Source organism: Melozone crissalis, unplaced genomic scaffold (genome assembly GCF_028551555.1).
Source record: "Melozone crissalis strain CALT ecotype California unplaced genomic scaffold, PUWL_Pcris_2 ptg000014l_1, whole genome shotgun sequence".
Classification (NCBI taxonomy): domain Eukaryota; kingdom Metazoa; phylum Chordata; class Aves; order Passeriformes; family Passerellidae; genus Melozone; species Melozone crissalis.
The window spans coordinates 9,693,477-9,720,278 of NW_026535792.1; the positions used below are offsets into that span (position 1 = coordinate 9,693,477).

The window sequence follows — 26,802 nt, forward strand, 5'->3', positions numbered from 1 at the left end:
ATCAGAAACTCAGATCCTTGCAAAGCCCAGGATCTGGCAGGGGGGAGTGGTTGTGCCTTTCAGCAAAGGTGTAGCGTTTCTCCTGGGCTGGACACTTGGTGCAGTGTGCCTGTGGCACTCCAATCAGTTGCCTCGGATACAGTCAAATATTCAACCTCTAAAGTGGATACCCAGGTCTCCTGTTTAACTCCCAGTCTCTCTTCTCAGAAGGGTGACATTCTGTGGGCACTGGAGCATTGCCCTGAGGCTCCTGTGCTCACTCTGAGGCCCAGGTCTGAAACCATAGATGAGCTATGAAGCCCCTGCTCCTGCCTGTCCTGTCCCTGTGCAGGGATGAGCACGGGTTCAGGTTCTGCTAAAGGCACTGAAATAAAACAGCATTTCAGGGTCCTGCTCCCTCTCAAGGCTGAGGTCAGTGGAACTGGACTAAATAATGCTCCCTCCATCATTTACTAAATATGGCTCTTCCCAGACGGCTTTACCAAGAAGCTGTTAGCACAGGAGCTGATCTCCTTTCTCTTGTAAGGAGAGTTCCTGAATAAAGAACTTTGCAGATCCTCTTAATTTTAAGGGCCATTAGAGAAAGCAAGGGCTGAACTATAGACCAGCTTTGTACTAACTCAAATTGAGGGTGTCTTTTCAGTGTTAACTACTTTTAAAAGTTGCAAATCAGACATACCAATCAGCACTGAGACCACACTGTGCTACAGTGAAATAAGGTTTAAGTGAATTAGCTGAGCGGCAGAGAAGCCTGCAGGATTTTGCAAAGCTGGGCTGAGCAGCCTGTTCCCTGTTGGGAGCACTACTCTGTGCATCCCTGCATTGAGCCTTGCCCTCCACAGAACCTGGAAACTCTTTGACAAGGCAGTATCTCCTCAGTTTGTCTGTGCTATGTGGGGCTTGGTGCTTTCCTGGGGGTCTGGGCCAACACTGCTCAGAGCAGTAACAACTCTCCCTCCTGTTACTAAATTAGGATTTGAGATCATTCTTTCCAGCAAACAAGGGTTCCTAATCTTTCAGGAGATTATGAATTGGCTGCCACCCCTCTGCACCCCCTCCTGCCCTCCTGGGGCACCCCTCAGCCTCAGATGCCAAGGCACAGCATCCTTGCCTCCCTTAGTTCTGCTGTAACTCCTTCTCCCATCTTTGCCCCAGCCTCCTGCAGCAGTTTCCTCTCCTGGACCATTTCCACAGTGCTGTTGTTCCTGTGGCCCTGCTCACCCTCCCCATTTCAGGTCTCCCTTTCCCATTTTCTTGAATTATGGCTGTTTCTTCCCTTTCCCCACTCCACCTGCAGAGCCCTGCTGTGGAGGCAATCAGCTGCTTAGCACGGCAGGGCTCAGCTGAACTTTCTGATGCTGGTGGGGAACTGGTGCAGATCTTGCTGACTACTCAACAGTCTAAACTTCAAAAATATAGGGATATTATCATGGAAAATTCATAGTTCTGATGGAGCTTCTGATGAAGGCTCATTAAAAACAAGCTAAGAAAATCAAATCTCACATATAAATGAAAAGCACATAGTAGATTGTGGTGATGTGCTGAATATGATTGCTTCTTATTATGCTATGGCTGCCCATTTTAAGAATAATACACAGTTATTTTCTTGGTCTTAAATGGTAGTGTGGGGATATCACAAGCCTCTCAAGTAAAAACTTTAATTAAAAAGCAAACATTAATCTCCAAGCAGTAGCATCTGCAGCATATTGCAAGATAAGACTTCACCAACCTGAAGAACTAAGCACGATTCTAATTAAATCAGGGGAAAAAATTATGAACTAGATATAGGATTTATTTAAGGATAGCAGTTATATAAGATATCAAAGATCTCACGGTTGCTATCTGATGGGAAATGTTGCTGCCAGATCTCACAGACTATTTCCAGGGAGTGAAATCCTTGTTCCACTGGTTCCAAGTACTGTTGTGATTTTGCATTCCATGGAGTCAGGACTTTGTGGTGGCTCTCTGTGGGACATGGGAGCCCCTCTGGCCCTGCTGAAAGCTGCAGATGATCCAGAAGGAAGCAAGGTGCTCCCATGGCATGAGGAACCTCCACAGTGAGTGTGCTGCTGCTCTTCCAGTGAGACACCAGTACAAAGTCCTGACTATTTATGGTTATTTAAGGTCCCAGAGCACATTTTGAATATTAAGTCTCTTAATCCCTGTATGCTGGCCAAAATCTATTTTAAGTGATGCCACTCAGCATTTCCTGTATTGTTCCAGATGAAGATAGTGTTGGCTGTTGCATCCTGTTTCAAACTGCCTGCTGGGCTCCTCTGTTTTGGAACAGCTGGTATTTTCCAGAAACACCATGCTGCACTGATGTGTGAAGGGATCTCTGTGTATCCCTCCTTGTGCCACAGGAATGGAATGAAGATTAATCAGTTATGACCAAATCATGATCCCAGTGAAGTCAAAAGAAGAGTTTCTTTCTATGGGCCAGGGCTGGCTTCTGTTTGGATGCTATTGCTTTGGGATGCCTGCATGTAAAAACAAAGGAAAATGCAAAGCATCACCTTGTTCAACGTGTTTGTGTAGTGAGAATTCCTTTAGCTGGAGATGAAAATGCATTTTAACAGCTGTTTCCTCAAGAGTTTAGTTACTTGTCACAGCAGGCGTTATTGTGCTCGAGGAAATTCTGGTGTGTTGAGTGTGGCTTTAAGCATGTGGAGCTGGCTGGCATTTGTGGCTTTGCATGTCCTGTGCATTCAAAACATGCTTTGTTATGCTTCCAGGGCTGGCTCCTGCTCTTTCCCAGAACAGCTTATGCTGTGGAATTGTATCTCAAAAGCTATGCTCTTAAATCCAGCTACAGTTCAGCTTTAATATTGGAAAAACATTGAATACTGAACAACAATAGCTGCAGGTTATTCTCTATGACCAAGTTTATTTTGGGCAAACAAACAGGATCTAAAAAAGAGCAATTCTGGCTAGATTCCTAGGAGGCTGCAAAATATTTCTTGCTTAGATGTTCTGTCACATACCACTTATGATGTCACATTTAGAACTGTAAATCCATTTACAAGTTGGACAAATGATATCACTGAAAAACATTTTTGGAGGATCACCTAACTTCTTCCATGCAAATATAATAATAGTACCTCTCTCATGCAAATATAGGGAAGAGTGGTCATGAACTATTTTGGGAAAAGGGTACTCCCCAGATGGACATAGAGAGAATATTCAGTCAGAGAAGCAGAAGAACAGTAATAAATGAAGGTGAGTATGGAAGAAGATTAGCCTATTCCTGCATGAAAATGATCAAATTAAAGATAGAAAAATGTTGGTACATTCACAGCATAAATCATGTGCTCTTCTGCAAAGAACAGTAAATGAAAAATAGAGCATATGTGTCATCCATACTTTGTAGTGTTGACTTCATCTTCTCAAGTATATAGAAAGGGTTTTGATTTGTGTATATTAATATTTCTCTGTTGGCTAAAGACTAAATTAAAACAAAACACAGTTAAAAGCTTTTCTGGAAGTTGTAAGTGTCCTGCTCCCCTTTGCTCAAGTCCTGTGGTGTTAAACTGAAATGTTTGGTGTCCTGTCCCATGGTAGCGCACAGTGACCCCTCCCCTGCCTCCAAAGCCCAAAGTGAACTGAGGATGAAAACCTTGGCTTAACATTACCCATGGCTGCTGCTGCCTGCCAGCCTTTTTCTTCTAAACCCAGGAAAGGACTCTGGATCTAGAGAGTGCTCCTCTGGGTGCTTGAGCTGCAAACTGTCTCTAAAATGTTTGGGGGTTTTAAAAAATATTTGTATTGAATAAAGTTTTGCTCTGATTTTTCAAAGAGTATGGATTTTATACATCCCCCAAGGACCATGACATTTCCCAGGAAAAGTGGAATCTGTGCTTACCATTAGATACAAGAACTTTAAACCTTCTATTATGTAGAATTTTGCAAGGTTGAATTTAAGAGTGTTGGCAGTAGATATTTTCCGAGAAGAAAAAATACTGAACTGAAGAAAGAAAAAACCAATTATGTTTATTTAACTGATTGGTAGCATTTATGTATTTTGTCATCCAGGTGCTGTTGCAGGACAAAGTAATATTGGGGAGAATTAGGAATGCAGAAACATTCCTTGAACTATCCAAGAAGATACCCAGCCCAACTTGCACCCAATGGAGGCCTTTAAAATGCACTTTTTCACCAAGGTATTCCTGGTATTTTTCTTTGTGGAAGCTGCAATCTTGTTATTCTGTTGTCAAATAGCTATTTTTTACTTTTTGAGATCCGAGTTTTTAGTGTAGTAAAACCATCGTGATTTGTGGCTCTCTGGCTTCACTTTTATTATTGATTAATTATTGTAGTGTAGCGAGACTTAGACAAAAAGACTGGTATAAGTCAAGGTATTTAACTTTTCTTTAACTTTATTTGAAAGTGATATAAATTAAGGCTGTTAGGGTTTGTTTATTTGTTTGTGGGTTTGGGGGATTGTTTGGTTTGGTTTTATTGTTTTTCTTTTCTAATGCATTTTGGACATTATCCTACTTCTTAAATACATCTCAATTGCTTTCTATCGGACAGTCTGCAAGGTAAAAAGCTCAACACTTTTTTCAGAGAATGGTGCAAAATACAGCTTTTGTGATGACAGTTTCTTCACAAATGAAAATTATCCCTGTTTGTAAAAAAAACCCATAGCTGATGACCTGGCCCTGCCAACTTGCAGTCTCTGAGCCAGGTCTCACTTCTGTAAGTCAAGGTATTTTTTACAACTGGAGAGGAAAAACCTTGTTCTGTGGTGCCCCTTGTGTCTTTCAGAACTCAGGTGAGTTGTTTGGGGTATCACCACTCCACCTCAACCTTCGGGTTTGTAAATAGGCTTGAAATCCTGAGAGGCTTTGCTCCCACCTGGCACTGTTGGTGCTGCTCAGTCCTTGGAGAATTATCCAGGCAAAGAATCCCCACAGCTCAGCCCACAGGGAAATACAAAAGCTTTGGGCATTGCTGGAAATGAATCAGACTCTGCTGTGCCCAGGAAATGTCTTTCTTCCCTTTCCAGTCGGGCAAGCAAGGAGCTGATTGCAGGTTAAAGTCCACCAATGAGTGAGTCCAAGAGAAACACAAAGAATGAGGTATTTTGCACCAGCCTGAGGTACAAACTCCCACAAGCAGCCAAGGCAGCAGTTCTGGGAAATGAAAATACTCAGAAATGTCTGGCCCCAGCCTCTCTATAGAAAGAGAGACAATTGGGACACAGTGATGAGTGACCCTTGGAGGTAACGGGGGATAAAGACCTGCCTGCTGGCACTCACAGACCCTGGGAGAAGGGCAGGGGGGAAACAGGATGACTTGGAGAAGGACAGGCTGAAAAAAGATAAAGCCACATTTCTCACTACAGTCTCCAGGAACATCCCACATTCCCTTCTCATTCCCTCCCCTGGCTCCTGCCATGAGCATGGGGGGATCTTTTCCTCCTCCCCATCTCTTTCTGCCCCCATGCAGCAGGACCCCCTTGCCCAGCTCAGGGCCCAGAGCAGACACTGCTGCTGTCCTGGAGAGCCAACCCAGGCAGCACAGCACAGTGGGCAGATTGGGAAGGGAGTGTTGAAAATGCCACTCTGTGGTTGCTTGGAAATGAAACCCAACTTTAGTATTATTTTTGAGCTTATATTTTTGAATCCAAAATTCCATCTGACGGAAGAGATGGGTATTTAAAACAGATGTCTGCAATTTCTTTAAAAAATAGAGATTGAGTTACAGATGGTAGAAAGGGCCTGAAAATCAAAAACTCCCAAGCTACAAGGAAATTTACATGTGAGCAAAATGTTTTGCTGAAATGTATGGTCATACAATTCTGCATGTTTGAAAATTAAGCTTTTTTCACCAAAAATGTGAATATCTTTTCCCTTCCCTATTATCTGCTTCTCTGCTGCAGCCTTGGCTGTCACCAGCACTGTGACAGCCAAGTCGCAATATGAGGGTCCTGTTGCTAACAGACAAGACATGCAGTTCTTCCCTTCTCCCTTCTCTTGTATAATTTGGCCTGCCAGGACCAACAATTTTGATCTGAATTAGTTTAAAAGAAAACTAATCTACCCCGTTTGCATAATTGGTGCCTGATTGCTCTAACTCCCATTTTATAAAATGCAAATAAAAGGAATTTTATGATATAAGCCTGGAAGGAAACCAGAGTCAAAATCTGTATTTGCAGATGAAACGGAACCTTTTTTTCTTCTCTGGGGATTTAAAAAGAAAGCCCCCAAAATAAATTTTGAGTGAAAAAGCTGATAACTTCTAAAGTGCCACATGAAATACAAAGCCCTGAATATTGGAAGGGGAAAATTGAACATATTTGGTACAGTTTTAAGGAGCAAATCAGGATCTATCTCATCTGTGAGACCTGTACATGCCTTTGAGCAGCTTTATGAAGATCTTCACTCATGCATGTGTGCCCAAAAAAGCAGTATTTTTGTGCATATGAACAAGTAAATAGACTCAAATACAAGCTGTGAGGATATTCACATATTCTGCTCATCACCTGCAGAGTCCCAGCCTGTCCCTGCCAAACCAGTTCACACCAGCATGATTCCAGAGCACAGCAGCAACTCCCACTACATACAGAAAAAAGCTGTCAGGTGACCAAACTTATTTTCTTTACAGTGGAGTGGGCACAATCAAAGTGCCTACATCAATGAAAACATTAAGGAGGAGAATTGGGATTATCTGTCTGTCTTATCTGGTAAGAACAAAGGAAAAGATGTGATAAGGGTTTGCTCCTAGTGTGGCACCACCTCGACAAATGTTCAGTGTGCACTCCTGGATGTGTCCCAGGCTGGATTTCTAGCAGACCAAAGCACAAAGGAGCCTAAAGGATCTGTCCCATTGTGTATTAATGCTGACAGATGCTCTGACTCTGCCAGTGGTCAGCACCTTATACCCCAGCAGCCTCTTACAGTTTTGTAGCCTTCAACACCTTGCTGGGTACTCACATCTCCTCTGGTGACTGCAGGGCATTGTTCTGGTTTTGCTGCCCTTCTTTATGTGTCCAGGTCTTCTCTCTCTAAGATTTTATTTGAAATTTTTGGTGGGCTGCATTTGTCTTTATTGAGAAGGCAACATATACCACAGTGTGACAATGACAGCTCTTTGCATTTACATAAACATCTGCTTGGATTTGGTACTTGCATATTTCACAGGATAACTCTTAAAAAAGTGAAGTAGAAACTGGGCATGAACCTTCTATGACTCCAGTTAGACAGGTGCTTCCTGGCACTGAGTAAATATAAGAATAAACTGCACAAAATAATAAGAGAACTGCAACCCACAATAAGATAAATGCAACCCATGTTAAAGTAGATTGACAAATTGCTTTTAAATTACTTTCTCCCCTTTATTTTTTGCTTGTAAAGACACAGAAAGTAATCCTATTATTTTGGCTTATTTCTGAAGGGGACTGGACAGGAAAACTTTTTTTTCCTAGAAATCAGATGTCTTGCTGGAGGACTTGTTGAAGGTCTCATGTTTATTGTGAGCTCTGACACTATAATTGAAAGGACAAAAGTGTTTATTATTTTAAGCAAATAGATATTTTGTCCTAATTATTTATTAGGTATCAGATTAAGTAGCTTTTGAAAGCAAATACTGCAAATCAGAGTGTTTTCAACAAAATTATTAAAATTCTTTCTTTCCTCATTTGCTCACCTTTAACATTTTATATCCAGTGATATTATAATTACATTAGTTCTCCATTTGTCAGGAGATTAAAAAAATGAACTTTCTGTTTCAAATGTAAAAATCAAGAATTCCCCCAAGCTTATTTTGGTTAAACTCCTGGATAACATTTAAAGATAAAAAATGGTTGGTTATTTGTCAAAGGGAGGAAATTGCACAGTCCTGCTGCATTTAAAAAAATGCAGATTTGATAAGTCTACTTGGAAAAAAGAGAAAATCACAGTACTGAATATTTTATTTAATACTATCTGCCATGGAAAATAGAGAGAAAAGTACCTTGAAGTATAATAGCTTAAAAAGATGGGACAGCAGGTTTATTCTGCAATAAAATTACATCTAAAATAAAATAGAGTGGCAGAAGACAACAATGGTGAAAACCAAACAAAAGGAGAGAACAGAAACCCAGAGAGAGGAAGAGCCCAGTGAGCTCTGTGCTTTTCAGAATGCTGGGCACATAGTCCTGATTGTTAGATCAGCTTTCTGAAAAGGATATTCACCCTGTATCTAGGAATCAAAAAATTATATCTTTAGGAGGCCTGTGGGAACAGGGGAAATTTCTCATCTAAAGAAGTTAGACCCATTTACAGAATGTGGATATTTTTATTCCTCAGCTTGAATCCTACCAAAGGATCCTGTGCCTTCAGTATTTTGAGTGTTCCTAAGCGTGCCCCAGCAATAAGGGCACACTTGTGAATACTAAATGAGGACTGAATTACCCTCCCTTACACATCCTGTGCCTAAGCCAGCTCGGAAATGAAAGATCATGTCACACATGAAGCTTGAGAACTGATTAATTGTGATAGAATATTTATAGTTCTCATTTCCAGAGAACTGAAAATACCTTAAACAACTGCAATACTAAATTACACAAAAATAATGTAAATCAATGGGAGCTATACACAAACTAGGACACTGTGCTGGTTGAGAGGTTCAAGATAGAACTGTCTGTACAAAAATTGCTTAATTCAATATTGATATTGTTAAATGGTTTGTATGAAATTTGGGCCTTACTCAAATCCCTGGGACTTTTACCATTGACTTGAAGTGAGGACAGGGCTTCATCCGTTTTTTGGTAGAGAAAGGAGGACCACAAGTCCTCCACTTGTGCCACACTTCAGAAGGAGGAGTATCTCATCCATTTGGAAGAATAGTGGGAATTTCAGATGAAGGGCCTGCACTTATCCCAAATACTCCCAAACAAGAGCAGAAAACTGGGTTAACTTGCTGTCTGCCAGGGAAAATGTCTCAGGGTACTGAAGAAATGGGACTAAAACCTTTTATGTCCTACAAGACAGCTCTGCAAAGAGCATGAATGAAGTTGGCAGACCTTATGAACAAAAGTAATATACAAAATTCGGTATCATGTGAATTTCACAGGCAATTATGCTTCCATAAACTTAAGCTTTATTTTTGCAAATGGGGATGAAAGCACAGTCTTGAATGCAAGATTGGAAAAGATTAAGAAATTAGAAAATGCTAAGGCAACTGCAGTTCCAATTTCCAATTCTCATCTTATCATGACACACACAGTGAGTGCATTACCCCATTTTGATCCAATTCCATTAGATACTTGTAAGTCTCATGCAGCACTGGTTCATAAAACACAGCTTTTTGGAAACTCACCAAAATGAGCTAATTAGAGAGGACTAAGACAACTTCTTTCTGATGAATGGAGGATGTAATTTAACAAAATGAGGTAAATGGTGTAAAAACAGTGTTATAAAATGCTTAGATCCATGGTGAGAGTTTTTTTCCACAAGATTTCTAGGCTGCTGGTTTTACCCTCAGAATATGTGACCCCTTACTGGTTCCCCTAGAAGAGAGGAATGGTCACATCAAAGCAATATCCAAGGATACAGCTCACCATGAGCATGGAAGGTTTGTCACTTTTGCCATGGCTGTCCCAGAGGAAATGGAGCCTCACCTTCAGCTGGCAGAACGGGACACAGGAACGTTTACATCAGTGATTAGGTAAGGACTTAAGTCTCCTTCAACACCCACAGTAACCCTGATTGTGGTAAAGAGAGCAGGTGTCATCCCATAACCTTGTGACAATGTCTGTGTCATTCACCCTGCTCCTTTCCCCCCCAATGACATGGACTTTGGGTGTATGGGACTGAAATTCCATTTTGGTGTTCCAGACATCTGGAAATAGCTGCCTGTCAGAAAAGGGGTTCCACTGTCCAGCTGTTTGGTTGCTGGCTAAGTTTTCCTTTCAGGACTCCCATGATGTCCCAAGGAAATACTAGGGACACCCCCAGGTATTAGACATGAAGTAAAAGAAAGCAAACATAAAACCTTTCCCACAACTTCTAAACTTCCTTGGAAAGAAAGGATAAATCAATGTGAGATTAAAAAAAAATATGAAAATAATCACTCTTGATGGCAGAGTATTAATTATAGCTTTGTGTGGGTGAAGTTAAAAGCCTGTCTTATGTGTGAATTGGGCGTATCTTCTCCACGAAAGAGTAAGTGTGTCTGTGTACACAGTCCTGTGAACACCCGAACGAGCAGGTCCACGGCTGTGCTATGGATTTGTGTCCTGTGACTGCCGGTCAGATGCCAGTGTCACCCTCGTGCTTGGGTCGCCATTACACGACTCTTCCACACTAATCCAATTTTTCCTTCCCTGGTTAGGAATCGTCCCTCTTAATTTCACGAAACCTACATAATTTTGGGACCCTATGTGGCACAGACTTGCAGCTGAGAAGCGCCAGAGGAGGTTGAGCCCTCACGGGAGGGATTCATTCCCATTTGTGGGCAGATCAGGGGGACGCTGCCCGGCTGAGGGGCCGGCTCTGCCGGGGCCAGCGCCGAACGGGGCTGAGCCGGCCCCGCAAGCTCCGCACTCACGGTCCGGGGAGCGCGGGTTCGGACCGCGGGGAGGCGGGACAGAGGGACAGAATCGCCCGCTCGCGTTTCACCGGGCATCCCCGGCGTGGCATCGCCTCCGGTGGGAAGCGCATCCCGGGACCCGTGCTCGGGGCGCGCCGCGGAGCCGGGGCTGGCGGGGGGATCCCGGTGCGGGACAGCCGGTGCGGGACAGCCGGTCCGGGACAGCCGCTCCCGGGGTGGGCACATCCCTGTCGCCGCTGAGGCTGCCCGGCCGCGGGCGGGGCCGCGTGGGGACACCCCACAACTTCACGCGAAGTTTTCTCGCCGCCTGGTCCCCGTCCGGCGAGGGCACCGTGAGGACGAGGTCCCGCAGCCCCGCTCCTCCCGGCGCCGCCGCCGGGGCACATCCCGCCCACCGGCGGGGAGCGGAGGGGCCCGCGGCGCGCCCACCGCCCCGCCCCGGCCGCCGCCCCCGCGCTGCCGCCTGGCAGGGCGGCGGGAGCCGCGGGAGCTGCTCGGTGCCGCCGCCGCCCGGGAGGGAGGTTATGTAAGGGGGGAGGGAGGCGGCGGGAGGAGGAGCAGGACGGCTCTCGCCGCCGTGCAGCCGCCGTGCAGCCGCAGCCAGCCGGGCCCGGGGCGGCCGCATGTGCGAAGTGGGGACGCGGCCGCCGCTGGCCGCCGAGCGCGGGGAGCCGCCCGGGGGAGCCGCCGCCGCCGAGAGGTGCCGAGACATGGGGTGAGTGCGCCGGGCCCGGCCCGCGGGGGCTCCGCGTCCCGGCCCCGCGTGGGCGCCGCCTCCCGCCCCGGCCCCGCCGCAGGTGCGGAGCGGGGAGAGCGCGGCCGCCCCGGGAGCGCTGCCCTGAACGGCAGCGTTTGATAACGTAATTAATCATTTGATAGCGTAATTAATCATCGCCGCCCGCTCGGGAGCCGCCGGCGGAGCGGGCACGCCGCGGGGGCAGAGCACCGGCGGCGAAATCCCCGCTGGAAGGAGCGGGAGCGGCTCGGGATGCGGCGGAGCGGGGCCGGGTCCGGTCCGCGCCCGGTCAGCCGCGGGATGTGCCGCGAGTTCATTGTCAGATCTTTCACTCGCTGCTTCTGCCCGAGCTCTGGCTGCTGGAGGCACACGGTAAACTTGCCTGAATTGTGCCAGGTGGTCCCTAATTTGTGTAAATTTTTTCCCTTCTAAATTTTTTTTTAACATGCCAGGAGTCTCTGACCACGTGTGGTGGCCTCTTGGAGAATTCAGCTTGGTCTTTCCAAAAATTAGTCCTGCATTTTTGCTATCCTCTAACTTATATGAGGGGACAAAAGCCAAATGCTGGCATTTGGGTAATTTGTGAACTAAATATCAGAGAAGAGAGGCTAAGGTTGTGCCTTTGGCTTGAACTATATATAGGTTTGAGATCCTCTCGACCAGAATGTCTTGGGGGATTCCAAACCCACACATTTAATTTACTTTATTTTTATCCTGTTATGTTCTCTTACACCTTTTCCTTGCCTCTCCTCACCACCATGTGGCAAGGAATTGTTCTCCAGTTTCTGAGCTTCCTCTGCTGCTTTCAAATGTCCAAATTCCCACTATGGAATTGTTAATTGTTGTCGAATTGTGGTACAATTCGAGGCTGTATTGTTGAATAATGAATTAAAATGACATGCACGTGTCCGAATTTGATACCCAGGAGTACTGAATAGAAGTACAGGGGCAGAGGGAGAAATAGGATCTAAGTGAGTATCTCCCCACGTTTCTCTTCAGGATTACAGGGGCTCATCTGCTTCTTAATTATGCAAAGTTTCACTGGAAGATAAAAGAGAAACTGTCCTTGGGGTTGGAGAAAGAAGAATTGAAACCTGTTTGGAGCAGCACTGCCCCGCAGAGTCCAGGATGATCAGAAACATCCATCCGCGGAAACTTGCCTCTGTCACTCTGCCTGGGTGCCTCTAAAGGCAGATATTTTAGTTGCTGTCGTTTTTAACAGCTTCCATGCTGGTAGATCAGTTTAGCTGTGGCTTGGAGAGATGAGTGGAAGGTCACAGTGCTCTCCACCCCTTCTGTCAGCCAGGTGGAGTTGTGGGCTCGGTGTGGTCCTGCTCTGCCTCTGGAGCTGCTCAGGCTGAGGAGGACTTTGGCTGCAAAGGCTGCTGAGGGCTCTGGCTGTGCTGCTGTCTGTGCTGCTGCATGCAGTGTCAGAGCGTGCAGGCTTGCGCAGGGAGCAGGCACGGTCACTAGCCCAGTTCAGCACCCTGATTTAATGTGTGTCTCGGTCTCTTCAGCCTTACCCTGGTGCATGTGAAATCAGGCTCCCAGTGTCATTCACTCCCCGGGTTCCAGCGTGGGTTGTGCCTTCTCTTGCACTCTCTGTACAGAGTTCAGACAAGGTGTTTGGTGAATATGCATTTTCCCAGTGTCTCACATAATTATCTTGCCATTCACCTTTCTGATCCAGAGAGCTTGGAGGCACATTTGTGATAGCATTACTGCAGCTGTGATAGCATTACTGAGCACACATGGCACAGGAGCAGCCTCCCAGTTTTCTTCCGGTTCCATCTGTGCTGCAAATCCCTCACCTCTGCATGCTCCAGCTTGTCCTTCTGTACTCATGGGCACCTCTGTGCTCAAGCAGGTTGTGGTCAGAACACAGAGCTCAGTCATTCTTACTTGGATGAATATATTTTGGCCCAGGCATTTGAGTGGGATTTGCTTCCTGGGCACATTTTGGTGTCACATATGGGGGATGTACTCATAGAAATTGTGGCAGTGACTTGATTCTTAGCTCTTAAAATATTTTTTCTTTTACTTTCCTTTTTTTCTTTTTCCTGGGGGTGACCATTGCTAATGATTCATTTAAATGCTGCCTATGGATTTGGCAGTGACTGATCGTGCTATGAAACCTGATACAGCTACTTGAGCTTAGCAAAGCAAAGCTATTTAAATTGCTTATTAGCTGTGAGCTGAGCTATTTAAACTGTTGGTTTAGTTCAACTCACTAGGCAGCAAGGTAGTGTCAAGTTTTACAATTTACATGTTTTTAAAAAAACCTAATGCCTGTAATACAAGGGACATGAAAACAACCTTGTAAAAAAGTCACCAGAAAAAAAAAATCTGCTCCAGTGTCCATAAAAGTCAATGGGAAAGTTGCTGCTGACTGGAAACCACTGTATTTTGGTCAAGCCACTGTTAAGAATCTCACTGGACAAATGTCTGCTTTAAAGGGAATGGATCTTTTCCCAAATCACTTCTTTCTTCTACCCAGTATATCTGATCGCTGCTGTTACCTCAATCCTCTCAAAGTTTAAACTTCAGCTATTTGAAAACCACAATGTAACACACTTCCAGCTGTAGAAATCTGTGTCTGAAAATACCTCCTGCTTTGTCTCTTGCTGTTGCAAGCCAAGGGCTGGCACAATCAAGGAAGTGTCTCTGATGTTAGTGGGCTGTACCTACTCATCTGATAGCTGTGGTCTGGCTCACCATGACCTCAGTTTCAGCAGCCCAAGTTAAATTTACAGTTATAAGGATGCTTGTGGTTTTGGTATTAGCTGATTTTAAAAGGTGTTGGATAGCTGTTTCATCTGTGCCTAAATTCTTTTATTATTTTCATTTCTTTACAACATTTGTACTTCCTTATCTATCCATTACAAATAATTTCTGTTATGAGGTGTATGACAAGTATCCAGTTTGGATTAGACCTGTAAATCTCTTCACTGCTGAAGCTGATGTTTATATTATCTGTTGGATTAAAACTCAACTGATTTAAATGCCCTCTAGCATTAAAATTGTGTTTTAGTTCTGTTTTATAAATCATATCAAAAGGACAACCAGGCCTCTGAGTGTTAGAAATAATTGCAGAAAGCTGTACAGTCATGTAGAAGTGTGTGTGATACAGGTTAATGATGAACTAGCTCACAGCACACCTTTCTTTTGGCTGACATGAGATGTCTTCTCTTTGCTGCTTCCTCTGGGGCTAGTGGGGTAATTTAGTTCCCTGCATCTGGGATCCATCCATAACTCTCCAGGTGAGCGTTGAGCCAAGCCCCAGGAGGTTCGGAAAAGGCAAAACCTGTGAGGGCAAGGTTTCCAAGCCTGGATCAGGCAATGAAGGACCCTCATCTTAAGGAGCTTGGTCTGTTGAACAAAACTCTGTTCCCCCTGTGATACATTCACAGAAAGGTGCATGGGGCTGTATTGCTGAGGGCAGCCGTACATGTTTTTATTATGCTCTGACATCTAAGAGCTCAGGGAAGGCAGCCTTGCTCTCCTCCCTCCTGCTGCCAGCAGTGCCAACATCCATCGGCCAACACGTGGCTGTATTTGGGGAGTAAAAGGCAAAACCTGATGTGAGGGCAAGGAGTGAAGGAGATAAACAAAGGAGAACATGTGATGAAGCTCGTGTTACAGGAAGGCAATAATTTTGGAGGGTGTTCACTTTCTGGTACCAGCAGCACTTTAGAAACCATGGTGATAAGCTGAGCCTGAGAAGCTCGGTGGCAGGGATGGTGTTGTTGCAGAGGAAATTCACCTTGGCTTTCCTCCAGCTCCCACTGAAATCCACGGGAGCCTCTCGCCAGCTCCCTCCAAAGTTTGGCCAGGCCATCTGTCTGCCAGGCCAGGGGCAGGCAGGGAATGGCACCTGGCTGTCCCTGCAGTCCCTTGAAGCAGGGCTGGGACGAGAGTGTGCCTGAACACAGCTGAGTTGGTGCTGTCAGCTCAGGGACTCTTCTTTTGAGATTTCAAGGTCAGCAGCTTAAGTTTGGTTCCCAGCATAGCTCAGGGGGGCAGATTATATCCAGCTGGTGGTGGTTTTGGTGTTCAGGGAAAGGGACTGGGATCTGATAGGTTCTGAGGCTGCTCATCTCATGTTTTTGAAGCTTGATTCTTCACAGCCTTGGTTCCTGACATGGCTATTTCCATTGTGCGGGGTAGATATAAATGGATGTTACTCTGACTTGGAGGATTCTGTGTCTTTGTACAAATACAGGTGTCTGTACAAGACTGTGGAAAAGTCAGGTCCAGAGAACTTTGTGTTCTGGAGCAGTATTTGGGTTCACTGAAACAATGAGGAAACTCCATTGACCTCAGCAGAGTGTAGTCCCTTATGTTAAACTCATTTATGCAAGGTTAGTGAGGCAGGGAGCTTGGTGGGGTGGGTGGAAAAGAAAGGACCAAATATCTGGGGCCTCATAGTGATTTGTGGGTGTTTTGAGTTTTGGTGTGGCTGGATTCAGGTGAGTGAACAAACCTGTAACAGTTTTTTGTCCAAGTGACTTCACCTCTCACAACTGTGTGAGGGTTCACAGCACTGCAGACACATGCATGAAACTGAATTTATAAAGTCTGCTACAGATAAATTCACTAAATTATGAGAGGAGAAATCTGCCAGTACCACAACTAGTTTGAATGTTCTGCTGCAAATTTCCCATACATTTGCTCATGTAGAAAGAGTGGACAGAAGGAAAACTTGATACCAAGAGTCGTGAGTTACATTGCTTTCAGCTGCTAACCTAATTAATTACCACTGTTAATTTAATTATCACTTGAGAAAAATCTTATAAATAAAATATTCTCCACAAAGCTGGGATGTCCCTCAAGCCCTTCTTTCTATTTGAAAAGAGAATGGTGAGTAGGTCTCCTGATAACAAAGGCATCATTTAAATTCTTTTTAAATGAAAACATTCTTTTAAAATGTTAAAAGGAATTATTTGATGTTCAGTTCCTTTAAACTGAAACTTTTTTAACTGATCCAGGATGTGATCAAGTGTTTCAAACTGTTCAAGCATATTCCCAGCATGAACCAGGCAGAGGACAGTGAGTTTGCTGAGAACCGAAGAGCAAGGGCATCAGCCTGGTTTTGCATCTAGATTTTCTGCAGTGCTGTGTATTCGTTTTATTCATTAATTTGGCTCTGTTATTGCAGTGCCTAAGATAAATAGCCTCGCCCATGAACGTACACTGAGGGACTTAGGCGTAAGCATTTTCAATCAGCTGTTGGTTTTCCTGTTGACTCTGTGATAGGGTGTGTGCAGAGTGGGAAATCCTCATTCCTCAAGGTTGCTACATGGTCAAATCTCTGTCTGCTTTCACCTTGAATGCTCTCCATCGCCTTCTGCACTCTGTGCACTGCAAAGACAGCCTGTGACTTGTTTATCCTGCAATTTGGTCATGGCTCTTTAGGATGTAAATGTGCTCAGAGGAACGCATTTCAACTGTTTCTCTGAAAACTGTACACTGTAAATAGCTGATGATCCTGTTCTTAAACCTCAGAATGTGACGAGGGCATTGCCTTCAAAGGAAGACAGGAAGTGTTTAAGCTTGAGCATTAAAGAAGCCCTTTGGATGGCAAGAGCAGTTGGGCAGGAATAGACAATCAGTACCTGGGAAGGTTGCTGCCACAGCCACGCAGCACCCAGCGCAGGCTGGGCACGGTGTGAGTAGGGCTTGTGTAATACACACTCATGCAAAATGTACAAGATGAGATGGGATGATGCAGTTGATCTTTGATTGTATTTTTGGTGACACATGCTGGCTGCTCTGTGCCTGTTTGTGAGGGATGTGCCTGTGCTGCCGGCTCGGTGCTGAGCTCATGTGTGACACCAGAGCTGCTGCTCACTCCTCATTGACGTGGCAGCTCTTGGACCCTCTGCATCACTGGCAATTGCTTCCTGATGGTAATTTTGCCACCGGGGTCAGGATGAAAATGAAGATAATATTTTTAAAGAATGGATGCTCGAGGCTTTTCAGGATTTGTTTAGAAGGGAGGGATGTTGCTGGCTGACATCAGCAGGCGGGACAGGCTGCCTAATGACTCACAGGGGAGCAGGAGCCTCTGCTGTGTAGGTGTGCTGCATTTGTGGGCTTCAGTGTGAGGGCTAGCAAGAGCTCAAGCTGCAAAACAACAGGGCTTTGTCATGGAGCAAGAGTGTGCAGATTTGAGACAGGGGAATGAGGAAAGGAGGGTGATGGAGGTGTGAGCAGATAGCGCTGCTTGCTGTGCAGACCTGCTCCCTTCAGAGGCACCACGTCCTCCTTTCCTGCCTCCTCCATGCACTGATCTGGTTTTATTTGTTTGACGTGGCTTATCAAAATGCAAGATTGTAAGAATTCCTGAAGGGACAAACTGTTTCCTTTCCATCTGGAAGTTTCACTGCAGCCTACAGGATTTAGAAACTCAAGCCCTTCTGCGAGTCAGAAAGAAAATTTCTGTAGAAGTTGCACTTTTCTGCCTGTGCATCAAGAGGCCTGGGAGAGCCCTCCAGAGCTGCCAGTGCTGTTCCCCATTAGCATTTTCATTATAATAATAATAATAATAATCCTGCAACTGCATTCTTATCAGGCAATGTTTAGTACCTCAGTGCAGGAAGACAGCAAAGGCCTCTGTGGAATACATTAAAAAATGTGTAGCCAGCTTGTAAAATATTTTTTTCCTAAAGCTGCTTCTGCTTGTACTGAGGCTCCTTCCTTGTGGAACTGTGAAATGGTGCTCTATGACTGCTTACTGAATAAATACTTGTTGTTTGCTTAATGCTTTGCAGTAGATTCTCCTCAGATATGGAACCACTATATTTCTTGGGGGGAAAAAAATACAAAATTTTAATCTTGCTTGGCTCTGAAGGGAAATCTTAATTTTATTTGTGGAGGTATGAGCATTTTATTTTTAGTATTTAATTACTTATTGTTTCATCCCTGGAAAAAGGGCAGTGTAGCCAGAGCTGGGGAGTACTCAAAGCTTTTCCTTTTGAAAGGTACTGTACTTCAAGGTGCAGTCTCCCATCATATTAATTGAGTTGCAATGACTGACTCAAGTTCTCTGCTGTTGGGAGTTGCTCTGTAATCTGGAACAGCAGCACTTTATTGTTGCCTTTGTTTCACTCCCTGGTTTTATCAGGCTTTTGTACTGCAGCTTCCCACTATGAATCTGTGGCACTCATCTGAAATGTCTCTCTGTAGTTGTTTGTGGGAACATACATTGTTTTGTGATATTGAAAATGTTTAATAAGAGCATTTGATAAAAGAGGGAGAAGTTCTTTGAGATGAGAAGTGCAGAATGTCCCCAGCCAGCACTCAGGGCTGCTTGGAAGATGTGTGGGACATGTGGGGAGAGTCTGGCACCTTTTTATCAGTTATTTCACAGATGGGGGTGTCTAAAGATGAGCTCTGTTCTGGTGGGTAGTTCAGACACTGATGCAGAGATGGCAGCAGTGCAGTTGTCCCTGTGCCACCCAACCACCCCAACTCCTACAAATCACATAGATGACTTTGCATGAATTACAGATTTAAAACCTGTTCCATGCCTCCAAGAGGCAGATTTGGCTTGCAGAGCTGATGACAGTGGCCCTTGGAGGATCATACCTTTTGGGATGGAGCAGTTTCTGGCATGCAGGATGATGTGATGCCAATCCTGGAGGTGATGTCGTCAGTCCCCATTAGCTTAACTTTCCCCCAGAGCTGTCACTTTGGGTTATTCTTCCACCGTGTAGCATGTCCTGATGTGGAAGTGGCATTTCATAAATGAGAGCCACAAGGTGGTCAGTTTAATCTCCTTCCACCTTTGTACAAAAGAGGGGGTCTAGCCACTTCACCCACTCCCTTGAACACTAACATAGTATATCTACAGTTCCTTTTTTTCCCTTTTGTTTTTTCCTCTGTTAATATTACTTGTGCTGAGCCTGTATCTTTTGTGGTCTGCACATAGGATGCACCTAAGCCCTTCCAGGTAAAGTCCTTACTTCTTACACCCTCATGTGGTCCAAACCCCCAATAAAAAACCTCCAAGGCTGACATACTCCTCCCTAACTTGCCAGGAGGATTCTGCCCAGCCAGGACAGAAAGTGGGCAGTGCTCAGGGGCACAGTGTACAGAAGGGCACAACTCCTGCCCTTGGGTCTGCAAGGAGGAGATAAAAGTATCTTTGTACACAGTCTATGTTAAATTCAGTGATTGTCATAATAATCCCCCCTTCTCCTGCTGTGATAGGGACAAATTTATTCTTTTATGAAACAATGAAGGAGATTTAGTTGCCTAAAACTTTACAGCACACAGGTGAATGAGAACTCTCTCTTTTCATGATTATTTTATGTTTGACAGCTGTTTGTCACTTTCATGGTCCATTACAGTAGATAGATAATTTTCTGTTGCCTGTTGTTTATAGAGGTGTTCCTCATAAACTTGTGCTTAGTGTTGTTTATAGAGGTGTTCCTCATAAACTTGTGCCTGTTGTTTATAGAGGTGTTCCTCATAAACTTGTGCTTAGTGTCTTCTAAAAATGCTCATTCATAAAACCCCATCTAATTTGGTTTACGGTCCTTTTAAAGAAGAGCAGAAATTGGCTTGACTGAGAACAGGGATCTGTCACTTCACTACACCCACCCAAATTCAAGGGGATGGAGTTGAAAGCTGGAGTCTCTAATCTCAGTTACAATGAAACACAATAGCTGTGAACAAGGACCAGATCCCACGCTCCAGGGAGGGAATTGTTGCTTTAGGAGTTATTTGGAATAGATGGGAAGCTGCTCATCTCCCAGGCAGATCCAGAAGTGTGCCTGTGCCCATGTTTCCCTGGGGAACTTTTCTTTCCCCTCTGTGCCTCTTTCACCTTCCCGTGTGCTTTGGAGCAGGAAAATTGGTATTTGTGCGCAATGAGAAATTCCCCGTTGTCTTTTGAGAGCTCCAAAGGACAAATAATATCTTTAAAGTTTCCATGTGATCCTCCAAGACTTTCCCCAGACAGAAGGTTCTGAACATGTGTTTTCTGAGACCTTCAAAACTGCACATTATGGGAGATGCATCAGCTTTCAAGGACGTGGCAGTGTGCAGCCTGGCTCTCCTAGCAATCCCTCTCGCCCTGCTTTTCCTCCCCAGACTTTTCTGCAGTGCTGTGGTTTTGCAGAGAGCTGCAGGCACAGCTTCCCTCCTCAGCTGGACCCAGGCCTGGGGTAAACACCTCTCCTGTGGCTGTGGTTACCTGCTTTTCCCTCCACAGGGAAGGTCTGCTCTGAATTTTTCAGCTGCAGAGTAATAATCCTGCATGTGTATTGTTCATATCTTTGGGAGAACTTTTCTCCATTGAGTTAGAAATTAGCATTTCAAATTCTATGGGGTAGAAGTTGCCAAAGTTTTTTATATTTTAAGCTTAGAGTTTGGAAAGGAATCAAAATATCTAATCCACTTTGCATTCCCTGCTTGGTCTTTCCTCCCTGCCTTATGAATTGGCATCCTTGTCCTTTGGAGGGAGAGCAATATTGTGCAACTCTGTACAGCTTCTCTTGTGAAATACCAAAGTAATATTGCTGTGATCCCCAGCACCCTTCCCAATAGCTGTTAAATTAGCACAGGTGACACAAGGTTGTACTGGAAAGGGTTTATGCTCATCAGCTGCTTTGCAGGACGACCTCTGAATTATTGGCCAGAAGATAAAACAGACACACAACTGCTGGGAGCAGTTTGGGATGTTCGGTGCTATTATTCCACAAAAGAACAGCTGATTTCTGTGAGTTACACAGGTGGCCCAGACTTTGCACCTTGGAGTTAAGTTACTTTTCCCCTCTTTTTCTTTTTCCATCTCCTTTTTGGCACACCTCCTTGCGCTGTGCTGAGGCTGGAGCTGCTGCCTGGGGGCACAGCCTGGCCGGAGCCCAGGGTGGCAGCAGCTCCAGACCCGGGTCAGTGCTGGCAGGGAGGCACATGGAAAAACACAGGGCTGCTCTGCGCGGTCTGGGGGGAAATGGGCAACTGAAACATTCCTTTGCTGCCTTCAGGGGTAGTAAAGCTTCCTTAAAGAAACCTGTGTTTAGCGAGACCTGTGAGAGAGGCCTTAAAAACGAAGTTGGTTTAATACTTTGGGTGCTAAAGTGTGAATGTGTGAAAACATAGTAAGAATTTCTCACCAGTTGGCACCTTGTCCTCAGTGGGTGAGCAAGTACTTGATCCATTCTGCATACCAACACCAGGCATTAATTTTAGATCACAGGCACTGTGAAGAGTGCAGTTTCCAGCTCTTGACTTGCTGTATTTTACTTATGGCAAATAGGAAAACTGATACGTGAACTTTTTTTACCCCCAGCAAGGGAGGTGGCTGTTTCCACTAGCAAGGACTTTCCTATCATCAAAGTGCATGCAAAACAAATTACTGCAGAACACAAAACATTATTTTGAATCCTATTTTAAAACAAACGTTCAGAATTTTGTTCTGGAAGCAAAGCAAAAAATCATTTAACTCATGTTATACGGGTTTAGTATTCTAGCATAAACATCTGTGGAGAATTTGAGCTGATTTTGCTCACATTTGTTTGGTATAAATTAGCAGTAACTCAGAGCAGGAGAGGATCAGGTCTCCTGTGTGTATTCTCCCATTGTTCTGAAGGGTGGATCCATAACTCATAAAAGGGATGTGTAGCAGGCTGGTGTGTTCATGGGCAGCTGGGAACAGGCTGAGCCACTGAGGCAGCACTGCAGAGCTGGAAAATGGTTGGCAGTGAGCAGGGTGAGCCTCTGGTCACTGCTCAGCTGCTTTGGTTTGTTTCACAGCATTGCTGGGGCCTGGTTCTATCCCCTCCTGGTTGATTTATCTTTTGGGAGCACACACAGGGATAGCAAAATGCATTTAGTGCATGTATAATCACAGAATTTGGGTTGGAAGGTACTTTAAAGGTCATCTGGTTCTAACTTGTCATGGACAGGAGCACCTTCCTCTAGACAAGGTTGCTCAAAGCCCCGTCCAGCCTGGCCTTGGACACTTTCAGGGATGGGGCAGCCACAGCCTCTCTGAGATTTCTCCCTATTCAATCTAAACTTGTCCTCTTTCTGTTTAAAGGTATTCCCTCTTATTCTTTCACTACATGTCCTTGTAAAGAATCCTTCTCCAGCTCTTTTGCAGCCTTTTAGGTACTGAAAGGCTGAAAACTGAACTCTTCCAACCTGTCTCCAGATGAGAGGTGCTCCATCCCTCTCAGCATCTGTGTGTCCTCCTCTGGACTCACTCCAACAACTTCACATCCTTCTTACACTGAGGGACCCAGACCTGGATGCCATAGTCCAGGTGGGTTTTATGAGAGCAGGGAGAGGGGCAGAATCACCTCCCTTGACCTGTTTTTGGGATGACCCAGAGCATGGTTGGCTTTTTGGGCTGCAGGTGCCCATTGCTGAGTCAGTCCTGCCCCAGGAATCCTGTGATCAGAGTTTGGAGAGTTCTCCACTGGATTCTCAGGGGGCAGGGCTGGCTATGTGTCTGCCTTTAAAAGTGGGACAATAACTTCAGAATCTCTTCAGCCAGAGGGAAGAGAAGGAATGAGAAGTACCAGGCAAAGGAAGAGTGCATGTCTCAGTGCTGGCAGAGAGTGGCACTGATCAGGGGCCGTGCAGAGCCGCAGAAATGAGCACCCTGTGCTCCCAGAGCCCTGGGCCAGCACACAGCCAGCTCCATCAATATCCCCTGGGGCCCTGGGAGGGAGCCCAGCCCCAGCCTGCCCGCCCTGCCGGCCCTTTGTTTGTATCCACGTTCACAGAAAAATTATTTTAGATCATCTCATCATTTTAAACATTTGCTAAGTGTTAATATACTTTCAGCTCAGTGGAAATAATCACCATATGGCTGTAAGATTTGCCATCTGTCCAGAGACGCTGGAATACAATTAGTCCATGTAGTCCATTTATCAATCTATAAGTGACAATATTCACAGTCCTGGCAACTTGGGCTGCTGACAGAATCAGCACTTGCATGGGCCTACCTGTCTGCCCTTATTACATCAATATATAAATGAGATGGAAAAAATCCCATCGTTCAGCTGTGTCCTTCACCCTCGACAGAAAGGGAAAAAGTCTATATTAGTGTAAATGAGACTGAGGAAATGGTATGCCTTAATTTTTGTAGCACTAATTGGATTTTTTAATGTCTAGTAGACCTTAATTTCATAAGGCAAAGCCAGATTTAAGTGCAGTCTTTCAATCAAAAAATACCAGCTGGACAGAGTATATCACAGGCAAAAAAAAAAAAAAAATTATGTCCTCTCCTGTTCTATTAATTTCTGAAGCACAAAAAGCTGAATTCTACAAACATGAGAAAAGTCATCATTAGCATCATACAGGTAAGAATTAATTTCCAGGGTTTCTTGTTTGACTTCAGAAAAGCGAGAAGAGAGTTTTTCAGCAGAGTGAATATATTTTTTTAAAAGGTCAAGGCCTTTTGGCTTTAAAACTATTAATGATCTGACATTTAAAGAATTCTGACTTTTGACTGCTCTTGCCAATCTCTCCCCTGGCCTATGTCCTAGCCTGGCCCCTCAGGACTGTCACCTCCTTAAAATCAGGGTTAAATTTGGAATAGCTAATGCATATCCAGAAAATAATTTGAATGTTTTATTTGATTTTGCATGTTACCCAAACTCATCTTGCATAATAAGTTTATAAAAGGGATGTGTGCTATGTTTTGTTTATTCTACAAATTTTCAGCCAGCCCACACTAATTTTTGAGACTCTGCTGACAGGAAAATACAATTTTTTGTCATATTTGCTTTTTAACTGTAACTGTGGGACCTGCATAGCATGAAAAATGCTGATACTTGAAATTAAATCCTTTCATACCTCACATTTTGTATAACCTTTGCATAACCTACAAGGTTGAAGGCATTGACATGCAGAAATCAGGAGTGCCAGGGAGCAGGTCTGTAGGGATCAGAAATAGGTGGCTGTCGAGGTTCAGGAAGGTCTGGGGTAAGTTCCCCCCAATATCACCTGCAAAAATATATTTGCAAATATATATTTACAAATATATTGCACTTTGCAGTGCAAGCAGGTTGCAGGGATTTAGTTTTGTGGGGTTTGTGGCAAGAGAAGTGGTGTTTTTTTTGCTTTGTACATACTGTGTTGCCCATGAATAACCTGATGGTTGAGTTTTTCAGGTTAGTAGTTCCCTCTGAAACTCAGGAGATTGCCAGAGGATCCTCGCTTTTGCACCGGGGCTGCTGACAGCTTTTTTATACCAACAAATAATGTACATATCTGAGATCTGTACTGTAAATCTGATGGCTACAGATGGTGTTATATTTTTAAAGATCAAAGTGAATAATGTTAGCTTCTAAATGCTTGAAATTTCCTTTGTATTTTTAACTTGCAGCAGAAGAAATGTGTCATTCTGTTCCCTTATTGGCTGCTGGGAAATCCACAGGAGCTGTGTCCCCCAGTTGCTGAGAGAAGCCTGTGTGCAAGCAGCAACCAAACACTCTTCCTGATGATTCTGTTGGTCTATTAAAATCACCAGAAAATGGGAATCTGCTTCTTTTCAGGCTGTCTGATGTAAGCTGCACTGAGTGGGGGCTGGCTCTGGCTGTGCCTCTTTGTGCCCAGCACCTTGCTCTGGGGTCCCTGTGAGCACAGGGGCTGTGCTTGCACTGGAACCTCTCTTTCCTGGTTTTAATACACTGGCTTTGGTGCTCTTGGCCACATTTGGTGATTTTTTTGTCTTCTGGATGATCTGCTCTAGAAGGAGGCTGCTGAGATCAAGCCCATTTAAACGTGGCAGTGCTGGAGTTGCTCTCAGCACAGGCAAGTCCACACCTGCACTGAGCACCCAGTGTGGGCATTGCTTTGCATCCTTCTAATCTCTCACTGAGCAAATTGCTTAGCCCTTAATTGCTTTTAATTTTTACATCCTTAAGTTCCATTAAAGCTGTGCAGCCTTGCATTAAGCCATCTGTTGGCACCTTTTCCTTGCAGTGAGGGTGTTGCCAGCCCAGGGCACAGCCCTGTCCTGCCCCTGCTGCTGGCACGTGGGGGTGGCCACCAGGGCAAGCAGGGCCCTATCGTTTGCTTCTGACCTTACAGCTGGTGGAATTCCTTATTTGATCCTTCAGGCAGCAGATCAAAAAGAGTTATACAACTTGTTCTTTAAACTGAACTGATTGGCTTTTTTTTTTTTTTTCCCCTCCCCTAGTGTAAGTGGAAGAAAAGCCTCAGGGGAGAGCATTTGAATAGGGCATGGGAAAGCATATCAATAATTACATGCATGGATTAGTGCACAAAAGCACTCCCCTCCAAGGATTTGCTTAGTGCTGTGCTGTTTGAAATAATGGAGTGTTTAATCATATTATTTTGCAATACTGAGGCTTTGATTACGCCACTGATTGAAATCAGCTTTTCAGATTGCTTTGTGTGGAGATATCCTCATCAGCCATGCAAATTCCTATAGCATGGGAGGGGAAAAAAGTCATAAAGATGCTGCCCTGGTGGTGTCAGTGGGTTTTACATGCACACACATGGTCTCACTCCAGTCTTCTGTTTGTAGGTATGGTGTGTTTTGATCATATATCCTCTGACATTTGCTCTCTTCATTTTGTAAATACACATGAAGTAGCCCATACAACCTCAAAGCACCCTGAGCCCTCTGCCATGCAGAAGTCCAAAGAATTAAAAATAGTAAAAAAGATTCCACTACTGCATCGAAGGAATTTTCTGCTTGTTTATAAAGGCAAAATAAATTCCTTCCCAAGGCCAGCTGCTTGGGGCAGACCTTGGTGCATGCAGGCATGCCCTGATCCAGAGCTGGCATCTGGGCCATCCCCTTGTGCCCCTGGGCTGTGCCAGGGTGGAGGCTGCAGGGGAGGGAGGGAATGTGCTCCAGAGACCTGCTCGCTCCACTCCAGGGTTTGCACTTGCAATTTACAATGGCATTTCTCCCTGAAATATTACAATGCCAGCATTGTGCTGCAGAGGAGGCTGTGCTGGAAGCATTAACTCCACTGGAGCTGGGGTGAATGCAGAGGATGTAATTTTTAACCAATCCAGAGCAATGGGATGGCTTTGGGGACTGTTCATGTGCTGATCCAGCTTCATTTGTCACGAGGGTGGGAGAGGTGCTGGCTGTACACAGTGCAAGTGTTTTTTCCTATTTTCAGAGTTTGAACTCACACCTTTGCAAAAGGGAGGGTGGTTACATTACTGAGGTGCAGATTTATGGATCCCCTTTAAATGTCTTCTCAGAAAAAAGACTCTGAAATGATCAATTACACCACCAGTTTTGTACACACGTGCCTCAACTTGTTTTTTTCCAATAAGTAACCTTACCTATGGAGGATTAGTTCAGGGTCCCCTCAGTTCCTGTCACTTGTGTATGAGTGTTTATTCACAGTGTCTTGAAAGGTTAATAGACCTCTGGAGATGATCCCAAAATAAAGTGTGAGCTTCCTCAGTGCCCAAGATAAGCCTTTTAATTTGGATATTGGCTTGGTAAAGTAAAGGCGCAGTGGTGTTGTGAGACCTCACAGATGTTACAACGATTTTCATACTGAGAGCTTTTTTCC

General features: G+C 44.7%; 1 protein-coding gene across 4 annotated transcripts in view; it reads left to right on the forward strand.

Annotated features, from left to right (window-relative positions):
• Positions 1-11,181: 11,181 nt before the first annotated feature.
• The window catches only part of HOMER2 (homer scaffold protein 2), a 53,970-nt gene continuing 38,349 nt past the window's right edge, over positions 11,182-26,802 (forward strand). For all 4 annotated transcript variants that reach the window (XM_054272552.1, XM_054272554.1, XM_054272553.1 and 1 more), the window contains exon 1: positions 11,182-11,251. In XM_054272552.1, the coding sequence (XP_054128527.1) occupies positions 11,247-11,251 (5 nt within the window). In that variant the 5' untranslated portion in view covers positions 11,182-11,246. The remainder of the gene's footprint in view (positions 11,252-26,802) is intronic.